This window comes from Cavia porcellus, unplaced genomic scaffold (genome assembly GCF_034190915.1).
Source record: "Cavia porcellus strain 051 isolate PalLab524CR breed Dunkin Hartley unplaced genomic scaffold, mCavPor4.1 scaffold_3, whole genome shotgun sequence".
NCBI classification, from domain to species: Eukaryota; Metazoa; Chordata; class Mammalia; order Rodentia; family Caviidae; genus Cavia; species Cavia porcellus.
In genome coordinates, this window is record NW_026947486.1 from 93,139,507 (window position 1) to 93,156,298 (window position 16,792).

Genomic DNA, 16,792 nt, shown 5'->3' on the forward strand with positions numbered 1-16,792 from the left:
GACAGAGTAAGCATCAAAAACATACTGTAATACTATTCCTATGATACTCCGTTATAGAGAAGTCCATTAGGGCTAGGGATTTAGCTTAGTGGCATAAGCGCCTGCCTGGCAAGCACAGGTCATGAATTCAATCCATGTTACAAAAAATATGAGCAGAGCAGCCCATTAAGTGACATGCTACAAACCAAAGAACCTGGTCTCTGAGAGGTGAGAGACTGACATTTGTCAGTCTGGAAACATTTAACACAGAAGACAAGTGGAGTACAAAGTACTGTGTGTTAAAAGAAAAAAGCTGCTCTTTGAATTTACCACTAAATTCAATTAACATTCACTTCAGGAAGATTTTTTTAAATCTTGGCATCAGATTACTATATATACACTAGTCCAGTACATATTATTTTGCCAGTCCAATCATATTTAATTTTTGGTTTTAAAAAAGAGATTTTTGGCCTGGAGGCGGGGTATCCCAGTGGCAGAGCATATGCATGAGGCTTGCCGTTCAATCCCTGGCACATACACACACAAAAGGACTTTTACCTTTTTAAAGATTTCATTGAGTCAACAGGGTGAACAGAAAAGAAACTGGGCCCACGCTCATTGACACTGATATCCAAAAATGCCTAAAGCCCAGCTAACACCTGTCTCTCGATGGCTTTACACATGAACAGAAGAGAGGAGGAAGAAACAGCTTGAGATTTAGCGGGGAAAGGACAGAATGAGGTTATGTGCATTAGCTTTTATGCTAAACGTTCTGATGGAGACATTAAATTAAAATTCTCTTCCCCCCTTCCTATCGCAGTTTGCAAAGATTTCCAATTAATAAAACAAATATATGTTGGATTAAGAAATGTATGAAAAATATTAGTGTAGGGTGTGGGGGGGATTGGCTCAGCAGTGTAAATGCCTGCCTGACAAGTGTAAGGCTGTGAGTTTGATCCCTGGTACCACACACAAAATAAGTGGAAATAAGTTTTCTAAACAGATGGATATGATGGTGTTTATTTAACTTAACAGGTCACTTCCTCATTGAGGCAATATGACACTCTCCATAGAACAACAGCAAATGGTCTGAATAATCTCACAAATCAGTATTTTTGAGATATCAGACCAGCCTTGAACTCACAGTGATTGTTCTGCCTCAGCCTCCCAAGTGCTGGGATTACAGGCATGCACCACCACGCCCAGTTCTCACTAAATATTCTAAAGGGCACTTTGGCTCTGTTCACCAAAAAATTAAAAAAATAATAGAGGGAAGACATCAGGGAATCAGTCAGAGGTCCTAGAGAAAAGACATCAATAACAAGAAGAAAAACTCTCACATGAATCAAGCATTCACATTTACACCTATGCAGCAAAAGCACTGTTCAAATTAATGTTTTTCACACTGTGGTTGCAGCCACTAGTCAGCTGTCAAATCAATGAGTAGACTAAGACCAGCATTAAGAAAAAAACAGAAAATACAGGAGTGTATCACAGAAGTATCACTGTTTGAAATGTTTCAATTTTATTGGTTTTTTATATTTATTGCAAATTTCATTATTACATTGTAACATACAGTGGTCTGGGGTCAAAGCTAAGTATGAAGGCCCTGAGTTCAATCCCCAGTACTGGCTGGGGATATAGCTCATTGGTACAGCTCCTGCCTGGCAAGCATAATGTCCTTAGTTATATATAGTAATATACAGTGAAATAATTACACAAGCCACCATAATGCAGAAACCCTAAACTTGTTTCCCTGCAACTAGACGGCCCAATCAGGGAGTAAAGGAAGACAGTGACACCTGAAGTGTGTGGCTTATGTCCAGGCTGCTGCGTAATCTTGATTTAGTTGCTACCTCTACAGAAAAGCCTGCATCTCAAAGACAGAATGTTGGAAATGGAAGCAGGCTTTTTAGGTCTTTTGTGGCAATCTCAGGATATTCCACCTTGACTTTTAATACAGAACCTATGGGTAGCTGAAGTTGTCTCAAACACAGTTAGAAGGCTGTCAACATTAGTGATCTTAAGCAGCTGATGCTCTTCTAGCACAAAGTCTCACATCAGCTGAGAAAAAGAAGGCTCAGTCTCTCTTTTTTTGTTGTTGGTATATTTTAGATATACATTCAACTTTATATATTGGTGGCTATATAATGGACTGCAAGATAAAATGAACTTCTTTTTGTTGGTCATAGTAACATTTTTGTCTTTTTGAGACAGGGTCTCCCTATGCAGTTCAGGCTGGCCTTGGGCTCACTTTGTAATCTAGGCTGATCTTGAACTTGCAACAATCCTCCTGCTTCAGCCTCCGGTTTGCTGGGATTACAGGAGTGCACCACCATGCCCCACCATAGTAACATTTTTTAAAAGTTACAAATCCCTTTGTGTGGGGTAAAATGGAAAGATAAATCTCCCAGTACAGGAATTGCTGAAGTAGTAATTAGACTGAAATTGGGAATTTCTAATTACCTCAAGTGAGAAAACAGTTATGTTGGGACATTGTTAAGGACTGAATATTCATGTCCTCTCCTAATTCATGCTGAATCCCTAGCCCCCAACATGAGAGTACACAGCGATGGGGCCTTTGGAAGGTGATAAAGATTAAATGAAATTCTAAGAGTACTGTCCCGATCTATTATGCTGGTGCCTTTTAAAGAAGAGAAAGAGCCATCAGGGCCACCTTGCAAGCTCTCCATCCCATCCCAACACAGCCAGGCGGGTGGCTGCATGCCATGGTGAGAACCCTCACTAGAAACTGAACCCTATCTAAGCTTGATCTTGTACTTCCAGCCTTTGGAACTATGAGAAAATAAACTATTGGTGTTTAAATCATGCAGGCTCTGGTATTCTGTTATGGCAGGCCAAGAAACCAACACAAACACTAAACAACTTTTAGCCATCTCGGGAAATCTGGATGTGGATTTTAAGTTAACACTTCTGATACTAATTTCAGAGAAAAAAGTGTCTCAGTCTACCTCAGATCAAGTTTTCAATAGTTTAAAACCTAAAACAAAAGTAGTTTGCTGAGTATGGTGGCACATGCTTACAATCCCAGCACTGTGGGAGGCTGATGCAGGAGGATCATAAATTTGAGACCTGCCTGGGTAACTTAGCGAGACCCTATCTCAAAACAAACAAACAAAAAATGGTCTGGGGGCAAAGCTGAGTATGAAGACCCTGGGTTCAATCCCCAGTACTGGCTGGGGATACAGCTCATTGGTACAGTGCCTGCCTGGCAAGCATAAGGTTCTCAGATTCCCGGTACCAAACAAAAAACCCCCAAAATCCCTAGTATTGGAGGGGAAGAGGCAAAACAAAAGCAAACAAAATAGTTTGACAATAGCTGTAGGTAGACAAAAGCTTATCATTCAATCTGGAGCCGCTATAATATAAAAGCTTTATTACCACCAGTGTTGGACAAACACAGAGGGCAATGAGGCATTTAACTGAATGGCTTGAGAGGAACTTGCGTTTCTTAGATATTTCTAAGACAGGAGAAATCAACAGTGAATGGCCCCATCTTGTGGCTTGGCATCAAAAGAATTTGCACGGCCAGCTCTGTGGAGGCCATCCAACTCTGGTATGGCAATACAAACCAGAAGCTTAACAGGTTTACACTGTTGCAAACATATCTAACACAAACACTTTACATCTATTTTTGAATGAATGGGGTAGACTGATGGGAAAAGCTGAGAGAGCGAGATGAAATGGAAAAGTTAGGGCTCAGAGCGTAGTATCTGACTCAGGAATGAGAGGCACTTAAGAAAGCAATCTACATGAACGTGTTAGCTTGCACCACTTCGGCCAATAGTTTGACCAAATAAAAGATTACAAAAAGGGACACTGCCAAACAAGTTCAATTTAAAGTAGAGGTCATGGCTGGAGGGTTGGGAGAGCATTGTAACTTCTATGGCTTTTGAACCTCCTCAGAAGCATTCAAGAAAATGCCTTTTCATAGTGAAGATGGAGTCGTTTCCCACAAAATACAAGAATTATGTTTTATCTAAAATGATTCAAAATGAATGGTACTTAAGTTACCTTTATTTGCTTATTCAACATTTACTCTTTGAGACTGTCTTGTTAGATATGCAGCACTAAAGCACAATATAATTTAGCATCATAAAAAAGCATGAAATTGGCAAAAATTTCAAAGAAAGGGTTGGTGATGAGGATTTGGCTTTAAATGTATGATTTTAGATCTATCTAGTAGCACTTCAACAGTTTGAAAAATGAGATTTGAGGACGCTAGTGGCTGACAATGTCCCTTTAAACACCTAAGAAAAGCACATGCTGTGAATGTTTTACTATATTTTAATGGATCAAATTCTCATTAGTGCCATGGTCTTAACCCACCCTCTCCCAAAATACATTTTAGTGTAAGTATCTTACATAATAAACTCCTGCCCCCGTGACTGTTGCTCCTATAATTAAGAAGTATACTAGTCTGCTGCCTTCTTTCCCAGAAGCACCCGTAGACGCTAGTGATCTAGAAGGGAATCCTAGGTGATGGCACTGCACAACTGTAGGTGAAGATGAGGCCAGGAAAGAAACAAAAGGAAATAGAAAAAGCACTAAGTATTAATGAAGAAACATTCAATAGAAAGGCAGGGAAGCATTTTTGGTTACTCTGTGCAACAAAGGGGAAAATGCTACTCCAGGATTGGAGGAGAATGTATCTTCTCTCAAAGTATGTTATCAGCGAGATCTCACCTAATTTCATACTCTGATTTGACTGACAACTGGCAAGAACTACTTACTCCTCTTGTACATTTGGGAGTCAGGTCAGGTATAAGGATATAGGTGACTTCCAATATTTGCAAGTCCCCTATCTTAATCTTAGTGACCAAGGAATAAAGAAAAATTCCCTGTCTTCACAATGGAGGAAGACCTAATACTGAAATGGCTCTCAACCATTTGCTGTTGGTAATTAAAACGCAGCTTTTGTCAACTGAGGGTATTAATAGGTGTTACCAGAGTTGGATCACTCAACATTACAGGATTCAACTTTAGACTAATCTGCTTAGTCATGGTAAGCCCTGCCAAATTAAAAAAAAGAAAACAAACAAAACAGCCACAGAATAATTCCTCCATGACCTGCTAAGTTGATCTAAGTTCATTTATGGAGGGACAATTGTGCTAATACTACACAACAATTAAACAGCATATTTCTCACCTCACACAAATTCCATTCTAAAATTGGAGATACTAGGCCTGCTTCTGTAAGTTAGTCTTTGGGTGAGACACGGGGACAGTTTTTCTTTTAGGACTACTTAATATTTTTGATTGAAGGCTGTTGCTGTTGTTTTGTTTTGTTTTTAAATGTAAATCTCAAGCTGAGGAAAAAGTAAAATATTTGACAGAAGGATCAAAATCAAATATTGTGCTAAGGAGCTGCAATGAATTTTTACTTTATTCATACGTTAGTGTGTCACATCCAAGAGAACAGGTACAATTTTGTAGGTTAGTCAAATCTAAGAAAATATAGTGGGTTTCAAGAATAAAAAGACAAGTTAAAAGCACAAAAATCAATCCACATGAGATTAAATTTCCATCATTCCCAAGCTGGCTCCCATAGGACATTAAATAATAGGCACTTTAAGGAAAGCTTTTTGGAAATTTTTTCAAAAGGAGAAAAGGGAATTAGTTGCAAAAGTGTGAAAGCAGAGTAATGCTGAGTCTACCAGCGGGAGCTGTTTAGCAGCTTCTCTGCACAAGCTGCTTTTCTACTTACATATGCACCAGCTCCTATGGTTGACAAGCCCACAAAAAGGACTAACACAGAATTATCCATTTTGCCCCCTGATGCACCAGAGCTAGCCATTTGCCGTGTCATCTGGAGTTCTAGTGGAACATGCCATCGCTGGAACAAGTTGCCTAAAGGAACACAATTTATTAAAAGACACACACACATAAGAATACAATAGTTAATACATGTTTATGATTAAATGTCAATGCACTGTAGAAGTAAAATTACTGCAGAGTGGGCTGCATGTTGTTCACTGTTCAATGAACAAAACCAAATATAATTATGGCTGCTGTACCTGCAAGTACTACAGATAATCTGAATGCACACCCTTAAACTGCTGGAGTTTTCGGCTGCTCCTGCTGTCAGTTTTGCTACTTTACTGCTACCCTGCCTTGGAGCCAGTCAACTATGGACTGAACCACTATAAACTGTAAGTCAAAATAAACTTTTCCTCAGAAAACTTGCTGGGTTTTAAAAAGTACAATTTAATGCAGCCTAGTGCGAAAATTTGCAGCTCCCAGAAAAGTTCATGAAAAACATATAAGAAAAAGAAAAAAGAAAAACATATAAGAAGTTCATCAAATACCTCCTCACTCACTAAAATGAAATAAACACAGATAGCTGACCAGTTAGGTAGGAATAGTCATCCGTTGGTATATTCAGGGGATTAATTACAGGATCCCCAGAGAGTATCAAAATGTGTAGGTCCAGTCCTTTATATAAAATGGTGTGGTATTTGTATGTATACATATAAATCTATACATATCTCATTGTATATTTTAAATGATCTCTAGATTACTTATCTTGTCTAATACAATGTAAATAGTTGCTATACTATAATTGTTTAAACAATAATGACAAGAAAAAGCCTGTACACATTCAGTACTGACACAATTTTTTTGAAAAGTATTTTTGATCTATGGTTGGTTAAATCCAGGGGTACAGGGGGACAACTATAGAAAATAGAAAACAGGATATCAGGGACATTATGGAAATTAAATGACTCAAACCTTGCACATTTTAAACCCTGCAATACAATCTAACTTGGACACAGTTCAGTCTTGTGTGAAAGAAAGAAATGTTAAAGTTTGGAAGAAAATCAGAAAAATATTTCAGAAATGAATTTACCACCCCAACTGAAGAATTTCAGATGAAATATTTTCTAGAATAACATAAAATGTCTACCAATGGCATGGTTCTTACTCCTCCAAAATAATATAAGGCTATTTTCATGTAAAACTACAAACAACTAAGTAATGATATGATGATCATAACACTTGCATGTAGAAACCTAAGACTTCTTTCTTCAGGGGGATGGTGACATTTTCAGATGAAGGTAGGGCTCAGTACCTTCCCTGTTATTAGTTCTCATGGGTGCTGACCTAAAGAAGCAATTCTGTTTTTGTAAGGACCATGTAATAAATACTTTCAGCATTATAGGCCAGTCCATCTCTGCTGAAATTATTCAATTATGCCAATGTACCATAAAAACAGTCAGACAATATGCACACAGCTATGCGCCAAGAAAATTTTATTTATGGACACTAAAATTTGAATTTTATACATTTTTTATGTATTGCTTTTTATGTATACACTTTTTATGTATCACTGAATATCAGTCTGATTGTTACCCTCTCTCTCCCCTGCATTGGGGACTGAACCCAGGAACTTCACACAGCTACATCCTGGGAAACACTCTTTCAGTTTTTGTTTTGAGGCAGAGTCTTGCCAAGTCATTAAATTAGTTTCCCACTCAGGATTCTAACTGGGGATTTTACTACTTTAGCTTCTCGAGTACTAGGACTACAGGCATGTACCACTGTGCCCAGCAAACATTGCTTTTACTGTTTTTCAGTGATTTTAAAAAATGGGAAAACTACCTGGTATGATGGTGCAGGCCTATAATCCTAGTACTCTGGGAAGATGACAGCTTTGAACCCAGCCTGGACAACTTAGCAAGATCATGCCTCAAAATTAAAAAAAAAAAGAGGACATAACTCTATGTGAAAGCCCTGGGTTCAATTCTCCATACCATTAAAAAAAACATGTAACAAACACTTTAGTTTGAGAGATACAAAAAAGCAGGAGGCAACTGATCAGGTTTAGCCTGCAGAGTGGTAGTTCTCAAACAAGAAAGTAAGTCAGCATTCCTAGCACGGGTTGTTAAAATAGAGGTACCCCAAAAAGACAAAAAAATGTAGATTGCCAGGTCCCAACATCAGAGTGTCTGAATCAGAAAGTCTTGGAAGGGTCTCAAAAAAATTTTAATTTCTTATAACTTTCTTTTTAAATTTGATTTTAAAGAGAATAAAACAAAACAAAGCAAAACAGAAAAAAGCAGAGCAAAACAATGCAAACAACACAGAATTTCAGAACAAGACAACAGGAAATCAACAGTGGCTCTTGTTTTCTTCGAAACAGTTGCCCATATCTTTAAACTTTTAAGAATGATAATACATAGTTGCAGTATATAATTACATTCTTTATGGGGGAGTTGTTATAGGTACATATCTTTTTACTTCCCTTCTCCTCTCTTCCCTCCCTTAACAATTTGCCTGCCTGCCTTTTTCCCTTCCTTTCTTTTTCTTTCTGGTTTTTTCTTTTCTTTTCTTTGGTCTTTCTTGAGGCAGGATTTCGTCATATAGTTCAGGCTGACCTTGAACTCACTACATAGCCCAGGCCGGATTTGAACTCAGTGATCCTCCTGCCTCAGCTTCTGAGCAGTGGGATTATAAATATGCACCACCACACTCAGCTCCCTTTCTGGATTACTGAGACAGGGTCTCACTATGTTGTCCAGGCTTGGTTTGAACTCATGAGGATCCTTCTGCCTCAGCCTCCCAAGTGCTGGGATTACAGGTGTGCACCACCACACCTGGCCGAATTTGCATTTCTAACCAATTCCTACACTATAGCATGCATGCATTGCAGGCTGTTTGTATCACTGAAAGTTCTAAAAGGTTTGCCTTCACTCTCCTAAGTGATGATGCAGTGAGGGATAGGGAGCATTGCACCATACTTTAAGAACCACATCACTGGCTGGTAGATGCACTCCTGTCCTGATTAGGCTTTAAGAGATACACCTAACAGGGCCTGATATGGTGGCATCCCATATAAGCGTGTAGAAATTACAAGTAGGGACCATATTTCACAGTGTTAGGACAGAGAGGTAAAAACATAAGCCCAAGCACAGGCCTATGGTTTCCAGCTAAAATTCTTGGGTCCATATGTATTTCAGCACTCAGAATTGTGTGGTCCTAAGTGTACCATATAGCGCATATACCATGTAGTGACACATGGCACTATTACAGGCAACAAGCTAGAGTAAACACATTGCTATGATCAATGACACTAAGTGGGATTTTATTTTTATTTTATTTTATGTATTTATTTTTTTAGTACCGGGGATAGAACTCACAACCTAGTGCTCACCAGGCAGGCGCTTATACCACTGATCTAAATCCCTGGCCCACTAAGTAGGATTTTAAAAACCACAAGTACCTTCTTTACAATTCAGGTAAACTAGTGAATAAGGTATAAATGATAAGTATATTTCAATTCTGAATTATAGATAACGAACTTTAGACTTACATTGTTAGAAAAGGAAGAAAATTTTTTCCTTTTATTATTTCTTACCTGCTTTAGAATCCTTCATCATCATGTGAAATAAAATTGTTTAGTACTTGGAAATAATAAACTATGAAAACAAAAACATGAAAGGGGGAGAAGTTTATATCAATCTGGACAAGATTTTCAGAAGCCTGTACAAATGATAAAGCACTAAAAGTAGACATGGGTGACTCTCAGAGCTTAGAAAATGAAACTGGTTAGAAAAAGTTTCACATGGTTAAGCTCAGTTAATGGGTTTAGTTTGTTCCCCATCTCTATCCCAGGTTCATCTATGAGAAGAAATTCTTCTGTAATTCTGGGTAGACATGTTGGTGCACACCTACAATCCCAGCACTTGGGAGGCTGAGGCAGGAGGATCACCATGAGCCAAGGCCAGCCTGGGCTATATAATGAGTTCAATGCCTACTTGAACTATACAGCAAAAACTTGCCTCAAAAAATTAATTAACTAATTCTGTTTATCCTTTCAGAAGTCTATAATTATAGATACCATAGCAAGTTTATTTTAGCTGGGTGTGGTGATGTGTGCCTATAGTCTTTGCACTTAGGAGGCTGATGCAAGATGATAAATTCAAGGCCATCATAGGATACATAGAGACCCTATCTCAAAAAAATAAAAATAAAACCAAAACCAAAACCTATGTAACTTTGTTTTAATTTAACACTGATGTATTTATTCTGTTTTTGCGTACTTTAAAGAAGCTGACAAAACTAAATACAAATTGGGGAAAAGTTCAGCAGCTTTTGCCTCAATTTGCCCTCCCAAAAGAAAAAAAAAAGATATTTAAAAGTACTCTGGCTTTAAAAGAAGTAAATGGATAGACATTTAAACTACTGCTTGGACAAAAATGTAATACAGAATTGTTATTAACTAACCAACTTTTTACATACCTAAAATGACTTTTAATTTTGCACAAGGTACTAAGTTAAGCACGGTATAGATGCATGCCTTTTCCCCCGCAGTTTCAATGCTTTGGAAATTTTCCATCATGACTGAAATATACCTTTTCACTTAGTTTACTAAGCAGGAAAAGCTGACTTACTCCTTGACTTCTCTTTATTGTACCTGTTTACTTCAGACTTCTGTAGTCAAGCTGCACATACACAGCACAAATTTTCTTCCTTGCCCTTGAGTTTCAGTTTCCAGTAAGTCGATTTGTTCTGTACAACAGCGCCTGATCCATATTACGCATTTGTTCAAACATATTTATTGAATTAGTGAGTGAAAGAAATAGAAATTCTTCCTAATTCTACTGTCATTGACTGAGTATTTTATTTTATTTTATTTTTGGAATAGGGAACCAAACTCAGGACCTAGCACTTGTCAAACAGGTGCCATCTCACCAAGCTAAATCTTTACACCCCTATTCCTTGAACATTTTAAAGAATTCTTTCCAAAGACATTTTTTAGCTAAATCTCATTTATCTAAGTTAGCTTAATAATACATTAGTATCCTCAAATACCACAGACTAGCATTAAAATAGTACCTACACTAGCAACCTCATTTCTCTAGATTCATAAGCTTTTGATTTTCCATACTCCCAGGTCTTTTCTAGGAAGGCATCTACACATTGGGGCACACTGGAACCCCAAATGGTTAAGCGGTCTGTATGCTCCTGAGTCTTGATTTCTGAGCATCGAACTGGTTTATCCAACATGATAAAGCCCAGGGAAGGCCAACCCAACACAGTGTGTGCCTATTGTAGCCAGATGCCTGGTTGTTTGTTTTTGTTTGTCCCCTATCCCAAACCATACTGGGAACTGAACTGTGGACCTTTGTGCTGAGCTACAGTCCCAGCGCAGTAGTTTGATTTTGATTTTTGACAGAGTTTTGATTAGTTGCTAAATTGCCTAAGCTGGGCTTGAACTTGCAATGAACTTGCCTCAGCCTCCTAGAGTGCTCAGATTACAGGTGTGCATCACCATACCGGACTAGATGCCTCTTTGTAAGAAACCCAATAACTATTTAACTTTATCAGCCTTTTTAAAACTTTCATTCCTTGCTGGAATTTCAGAAGAAACAGAGTTGGCAATATCTATAGTACAATGTGAACCACTCTGCTAAAGGCATCAAAGAAAAACAAAAGATTTTTTTTTGGAGACAGGGTCTTGCTTTGTAGTTGAGACTGGCCTCCAACTCATGATGACCCTCCTGCAACAGCCTTCCAAGTGCTAGAATCACAGGCATGTACCACCACTTCAGGTCCCCAAAAATAATTTAGATAGCCCAAAAAAGAAATTTAACTATATTCTACAAGGTCCTTCACAGTACTAGGATTCAGCCACTGAAAGTTTACCATGAGCCAGGGAGTATAAGACATTGAAGACAAGCATAAACAGGACATAATCCCTGTCTGTAGGTAGTGTATAGTTTAGGAGAGGAAATGGTTCCTGCTACTTTGAATATAAGAAAATGAGTTTGACGCAAATTGAGTCTTATAATGCCTGTAATCCCAGCACTAGGGAGGGTGAGACAAGAGGATTGCTGCAAATTTGAGGTCAGCCTGGGTTACACAGTGAGTTCAAAGCTAGCCCGAACTGTAGTGGTGCAGGCCTGTAATCCCACCATTTGGGAGGCTGAGGCAGGAGGATCACTGAAAGTTTGAGGCCAGCCTGGGCTACAAAGTGAGTTCAAAGCCAGTCTAAATTGTATAGTAAGACCCTGTCTCAAAAAGACCAAAAAATAAATCCTGAACTACATAGTGAGTTCCTGTCTCAAAAACAAAGAAACAAAAGGAGTCTCAGGAATGCTCACTTTGTGTTTTTAATCCTTAGGCAGGGGAATAAAGGGGAGAGTCACTCCTTATCCAAAACAGTATTTCCCAGTTGCCTGATCACAGGAATTACATCAGGGGCTTATAGCCTCCCAGGACTCTCTCCTGGAGACTCTCATTCATTCTTACTCTTATTCCTGGGAGTCTCTCCTAGAACTCGGGGAAGGGGTGCATTAGTTCCACTTAATTCACGAAACTAGGCAACTTTTAGAAAAATAGTCTAAAAGCTATGAGACATATAGCAACTCCATCAAAAAGCTTGAAAATTTCCAGAAAAATCTAACTCATTAACCAGTTACAGAAAAGGCTGACTTGTCAAAGATTTTCTTTAGTGAAGCCTTATCAAATCAGAAAGAGTAGAGGAGACACTCCTATTCTAGGCTTTAAAAAAGTGTCACAAGCACAAGGTCCTGAGTTCGATTACTGGTACCAAAAAGTGTCACTTGATTGTCAGGTATGGTTGTGTATGTCTATAATCCCAGCACTCAGAAGGCTGAGGCAGGAGACCAGCCAGGGCTACAAGGTGAGCTCAAGGCCAGGCTGAACTGCATAGCAAGATACTGTCTCAAAAAGACAAACGAAAAACACAAACAAACAAACAAGTGAGCAAAAAAAGTATAATTTGGCAGTGAACACAAAGGTAGGATTATAGCCTACAAGGCATAGTTTCCTCTTTAAAGATGTGAGAATTCCAAATAGAGAAAAATATCCAAACCTCTGAATCTCAGGTCAGGGAGTTGGTGATCAGTTTGATCACAAGGGTAGTGAAATGTTTGATGACCAAATAAAATACTACAGAACAAAAAATATGTATTACCTAATCCATTTGCTTGCTCTTCAGTGCTGAACTCAGACATAAGGTTGTGACTGTTAGTTACTTTCAATCATTTCTGGAAGAAGGCAAAGCAATTAAGTAAAGTATAACACACAGTAGCTACTGTGGTTGTATAGCAAATGGCAACATATATTGCAAGTGAACCTGACAGCGATGATTGATGTGGGTAAAATAGTTTCCACAGAGGCTTAAAATATGATAAACCAAGGAAGTTTTTTTTAAAAAATTTAAAACATGGAAAATGAAAAGCAAAGCCTTCTAATAATCTGACAGAACTGAGGGAGGAAGGGGCAACAATATGTAAACTTTGCCTCTTGGCTAGCTCTACAAAAACATGGCAGATGCTATTACGTAAAAAAGAAACTGGATTTATTTTTGAGAGAGGGTGTTGCTATGCAGTTCAGCCTGGCCCTGAACTCCCTATATAGCCTAGATTGGCCCCAACTCATGGTAATACTCCCGCTTCTCCCTGGGATTACAGTTGTGTGCACCACACTTGGCCAAGAACTAAATTAAAAGCAATTGGTTGGGGCTGGGGATTTAGCTCAGCGGCATAAGTGCATGCCTTGCACGCAGGCAGTTGTGAGAGCGATCCCTGGTACCAAAAAAGACAAAAAAAAAAAAAAAAAAAAGAAAGAAATTGGTCAACAAGTTTCAAAAGGTTAATTCTTAAAATGAAAGAATCATAATTTTTAAATTGCAGAATACCCCTACCCATTTTAAAGGCTAGTGATTTCACACTCTGGTACACAGCCAAAAGACAAAAAATAGGTGTATACAAAGAGATGGATGGATATGTCAGGAAGTCAGAATATTTTCAACAGTAAACTGCCTTCAAATAAAGCCATGCAATGGGAAAAAATCATTTGAGTCTGTATTTTTCAGCAGTTTTACTGCCAACTATCTTCCAATGTCCAATAAATCAGTTTAACTTTGAAATGCTTATATAATTGGTGAGAATCTCTGGTCAGACTTCAGAATATTGGTAAAAGCTGTATTAAGCAAAATAAGTACAGTACATAACATTAGCAAGCCCAGTGTGGATGAAAATCTTCTGGTTATCTGAATTTTTGTCTATATGTCTGTGCAATTTCCAGAAAGCACCATCAATGTGATGTATAAATGACATCCATTGATGGTACATTCTTTTAAATGATAGGTAGAAAGGTTTTTAAATTCCAAGGGCAATGTGTCCTAGGGCATAACTCAGTCACACCTACCAAGAAACATTTTGACTCAAAGAAACTAGAAAAATTGTTCAGATGCATATTTACAAAGACCCTACCTACCAATCCAAGGGAAAATTTTTCCACTTTTTATTTTTAGGTGTTTCCACATTGTAAAGCCTCAAGAATAATTTTGGTTTTGTTTCAGACAGGGTTTTGCTATGTGTGTTCTGTAGTTCAGGCTGGCCTTGTCAACTTCCCAAATGCGGGGATTACAGGTGTGTACCACAATACCCATCTTCAAGGATAACTTTTTTTTGACAGAGTCTCACTTTGCAAGTCAGAGTGGCCTTGAACTTGCTTATGTAGCTCAGGCTGGCCTTGAGCTCACCAAGATCCTCCTGCTTCAGCCTACTGAGTGCTGGTGTTACAGGTAGCTGAGCTAGTTAGAAATATTATAGGCAGTCAGACAGGGCTAGACCTTCAAGGAAGCCAGAACAGAGGACCAAATGTCTTGTGACCTTGGAGGAGACACACACCTCTTGCTGTGGGCCAGATCTCAAGACAGAAGGTAAAATAAATGCAGCCACACCCCTAGGTATAAACTTTAGGGATTAGGTATAGATCACCTTGAGAAGCCAGGAGTCCCTCTACAGGAAGACTCACTGATCCCTAAAGAATGCTCGATAGCTATGTGACTCACTTTCCCATTTGGTCAATTTTACCTGAACAATTAAACTGATTAGTTGACCATAGCTCTGTCCCACCTCATGCCCATCTGCCTTGCGAGTTCCCAGTTTTCCCCACTTTAGACCCATCTCACCTCATGGTTTTACTCTATAAAAATCCCGAGAAAATACAGAATCTTTGGCAACCCACTTGGGACCCCTTCATTGTCTCTCTCAGACAGAAGCTTTCTTTTTCTCAATAAATATTTCTGCTCTTAACCTCTGTTGTTCCTAAAATTCATTCTTCGTTTTTAGAGAACACGAACGTATACCAGACAAATAGTAGGTTGGGAATTTTGTTCCACTATATCACTGGGAAGGATAGCTTTTGATCCTGTAAATCCAAATGCTCTCATTCAAAGACTATTAATAAAAATGTACCTCTTAGATCATTCATGCTGTGTGTGGTGCTGCAAGCCTATAATCCCAGTACTTACAGGGATAAGGCAGGATTGCTGTGAATTTGAGGCTAGCCTGGACTATATGAGTTCGAGGCCAGCCTGAACTAAATAGTGAGACCCTGTCTCAAAAAAACAAAAAAAAATCACTCATTTTGCCCATGAAGTTGTATAGATTTTAAATAAGCAGGCTCAAGTCATGTTCTGATAAATTTATGCATTATCTGATGCACAGTGGGCTAATTACTGGGAAGAGTATCTAGTTCATTCTTAACTTTTTGAGGTCAAGCTAGACAGTAGGCTGGGGTAGTACAAAGAGGATTAGGAGCCTAGAGTCTAGCAAATCATCCTTAGCTCTATACCTATTAATTATATGACCTTGGGCAAGTAATTTCACCTCCCTGTGCCTCATTTATTATCCATAAAATGAGTGGGTTGAACTTCACCACAAAATTCCTTGCAGCCCTAAAGTTTGATGAAATCATTAATGAGGGGCAAGTATTTTGCAAATCCTGTCACTGTTAAAGTCCACCAGGCTTCTCATTTACAGAAGAAACTTGAGCATGGGAACTAAATGTTCAGTTTGAAGTATCACAACCAGTAAATGGCAAAGTCTACTTAACCCCACTGCTTTAAAAATGCGAGGTGGGGGGTGGCAGGGAGGTGGCGATGGACAATTAGAGACCAGTCGTTCTATCACCCCGAACAGCAAGCCCTCCCAGGAAAAGGCCTCAAGTAGACTACTGGGGTTCAAATTCTTTGAAGGTCAGGTCGGCATGGCTGTGCCGACTTGCGGGCTTGCAAACTCAGGATCTGTGTCCCGCCAATTTGTTATTCATGCGACAATGAGTGTAAGAGTTACAAGGGGTTGGGGAACGCTGCGAGGGAGCCCTTGGCACCCAGGCCTTTGGACGTCGAGGTGGGGTAGCCAGGGATGGGTCAGTCACCTGGGAGCCGGTTCCGCTGCTTCGGGCTTCGGACGCACACTGTCCGCACCAACGGCACCAGTTTCTGCTTGAAAGCACCCGCCGCAAGGCCTCCACACCGGAACATCTCGGCCACCGCTCCGCTTAACCTCCTCCTCCTGCTGCTTTTCTTCTCAGGCACCGACCAACGGGTCAAACACCAGGGACCAGGGCCCGGTCACCCCCTCCCTCAGTCCCCACGCACACTACGCAGGCTCCTCCTCCCCGCTCCAGGCGGACATTGGATAGTGAAGCCGGCCTGCTAGAACAGGAGATGAGAAGCGGCGACCCGAGGCTTACTGCGCAAGCGTAGAACTCAGCACTGCATTGCGATTGGGCCTCGCAATAAGAGGATCTGCGCATGCGCCTATTAGTGACACGCTTTTCTCTGAACCTGCCTCTTTAGAGTTAGCAACTTTGCGGGGAATTGTTGGCTGTGTGTTTGGCTTGAGCACGTTTGGAGAGACAAGTGGAGCTGCTTGTCGTGGAGGCTGAGGCTGAGGCTGGTGCTGCCGCTGCCGCCGCATCGGTAACGGGAATTAACAGCAGCACTTCTCAAAGCGAGACCCCAGAA

General features: G+C 39.6%; 1 protein-coding gene across 2 annotated transcripts in view; it reads right to left on the reverse strand.

The window, feature by feature from the left end:
• Aifm1 (apoptosis inducing factor mitochondria associated 1) overlaps window positions 1-16,479 on the reverse strand; it is a 37,094-nt gene extending 20,615 nt beyond the window's left edge. Inside the window, exons 1-2 of one of the 2 annotated variants that reach the window (XM_003462234.5) lie at window positions 16,201-16,479; window positions 4,366-4,496 (exon numbers count right to left, since the gene is read on the reverse strand). In XM_003462234.5, the coding sequence (XP_003462282.1) occupies window positions 4,366-4,496; window positions 16,201-16,306 (237 nt within the window). In that variant the 5' untranslated portion in view covers window positions 16,307-16,479. Of the gene's footprint in view, window positions 1-4,365; window positions 4,497-5,707; window positions 5,851-16,200 lie in introns of both variants that reach the window. The other variant, XM_003462233.5, reaches the window with a different exon arrangement.
• Between the last annotated feature and the right edge of the window lie 313 nt (window positions 16,480-16,792).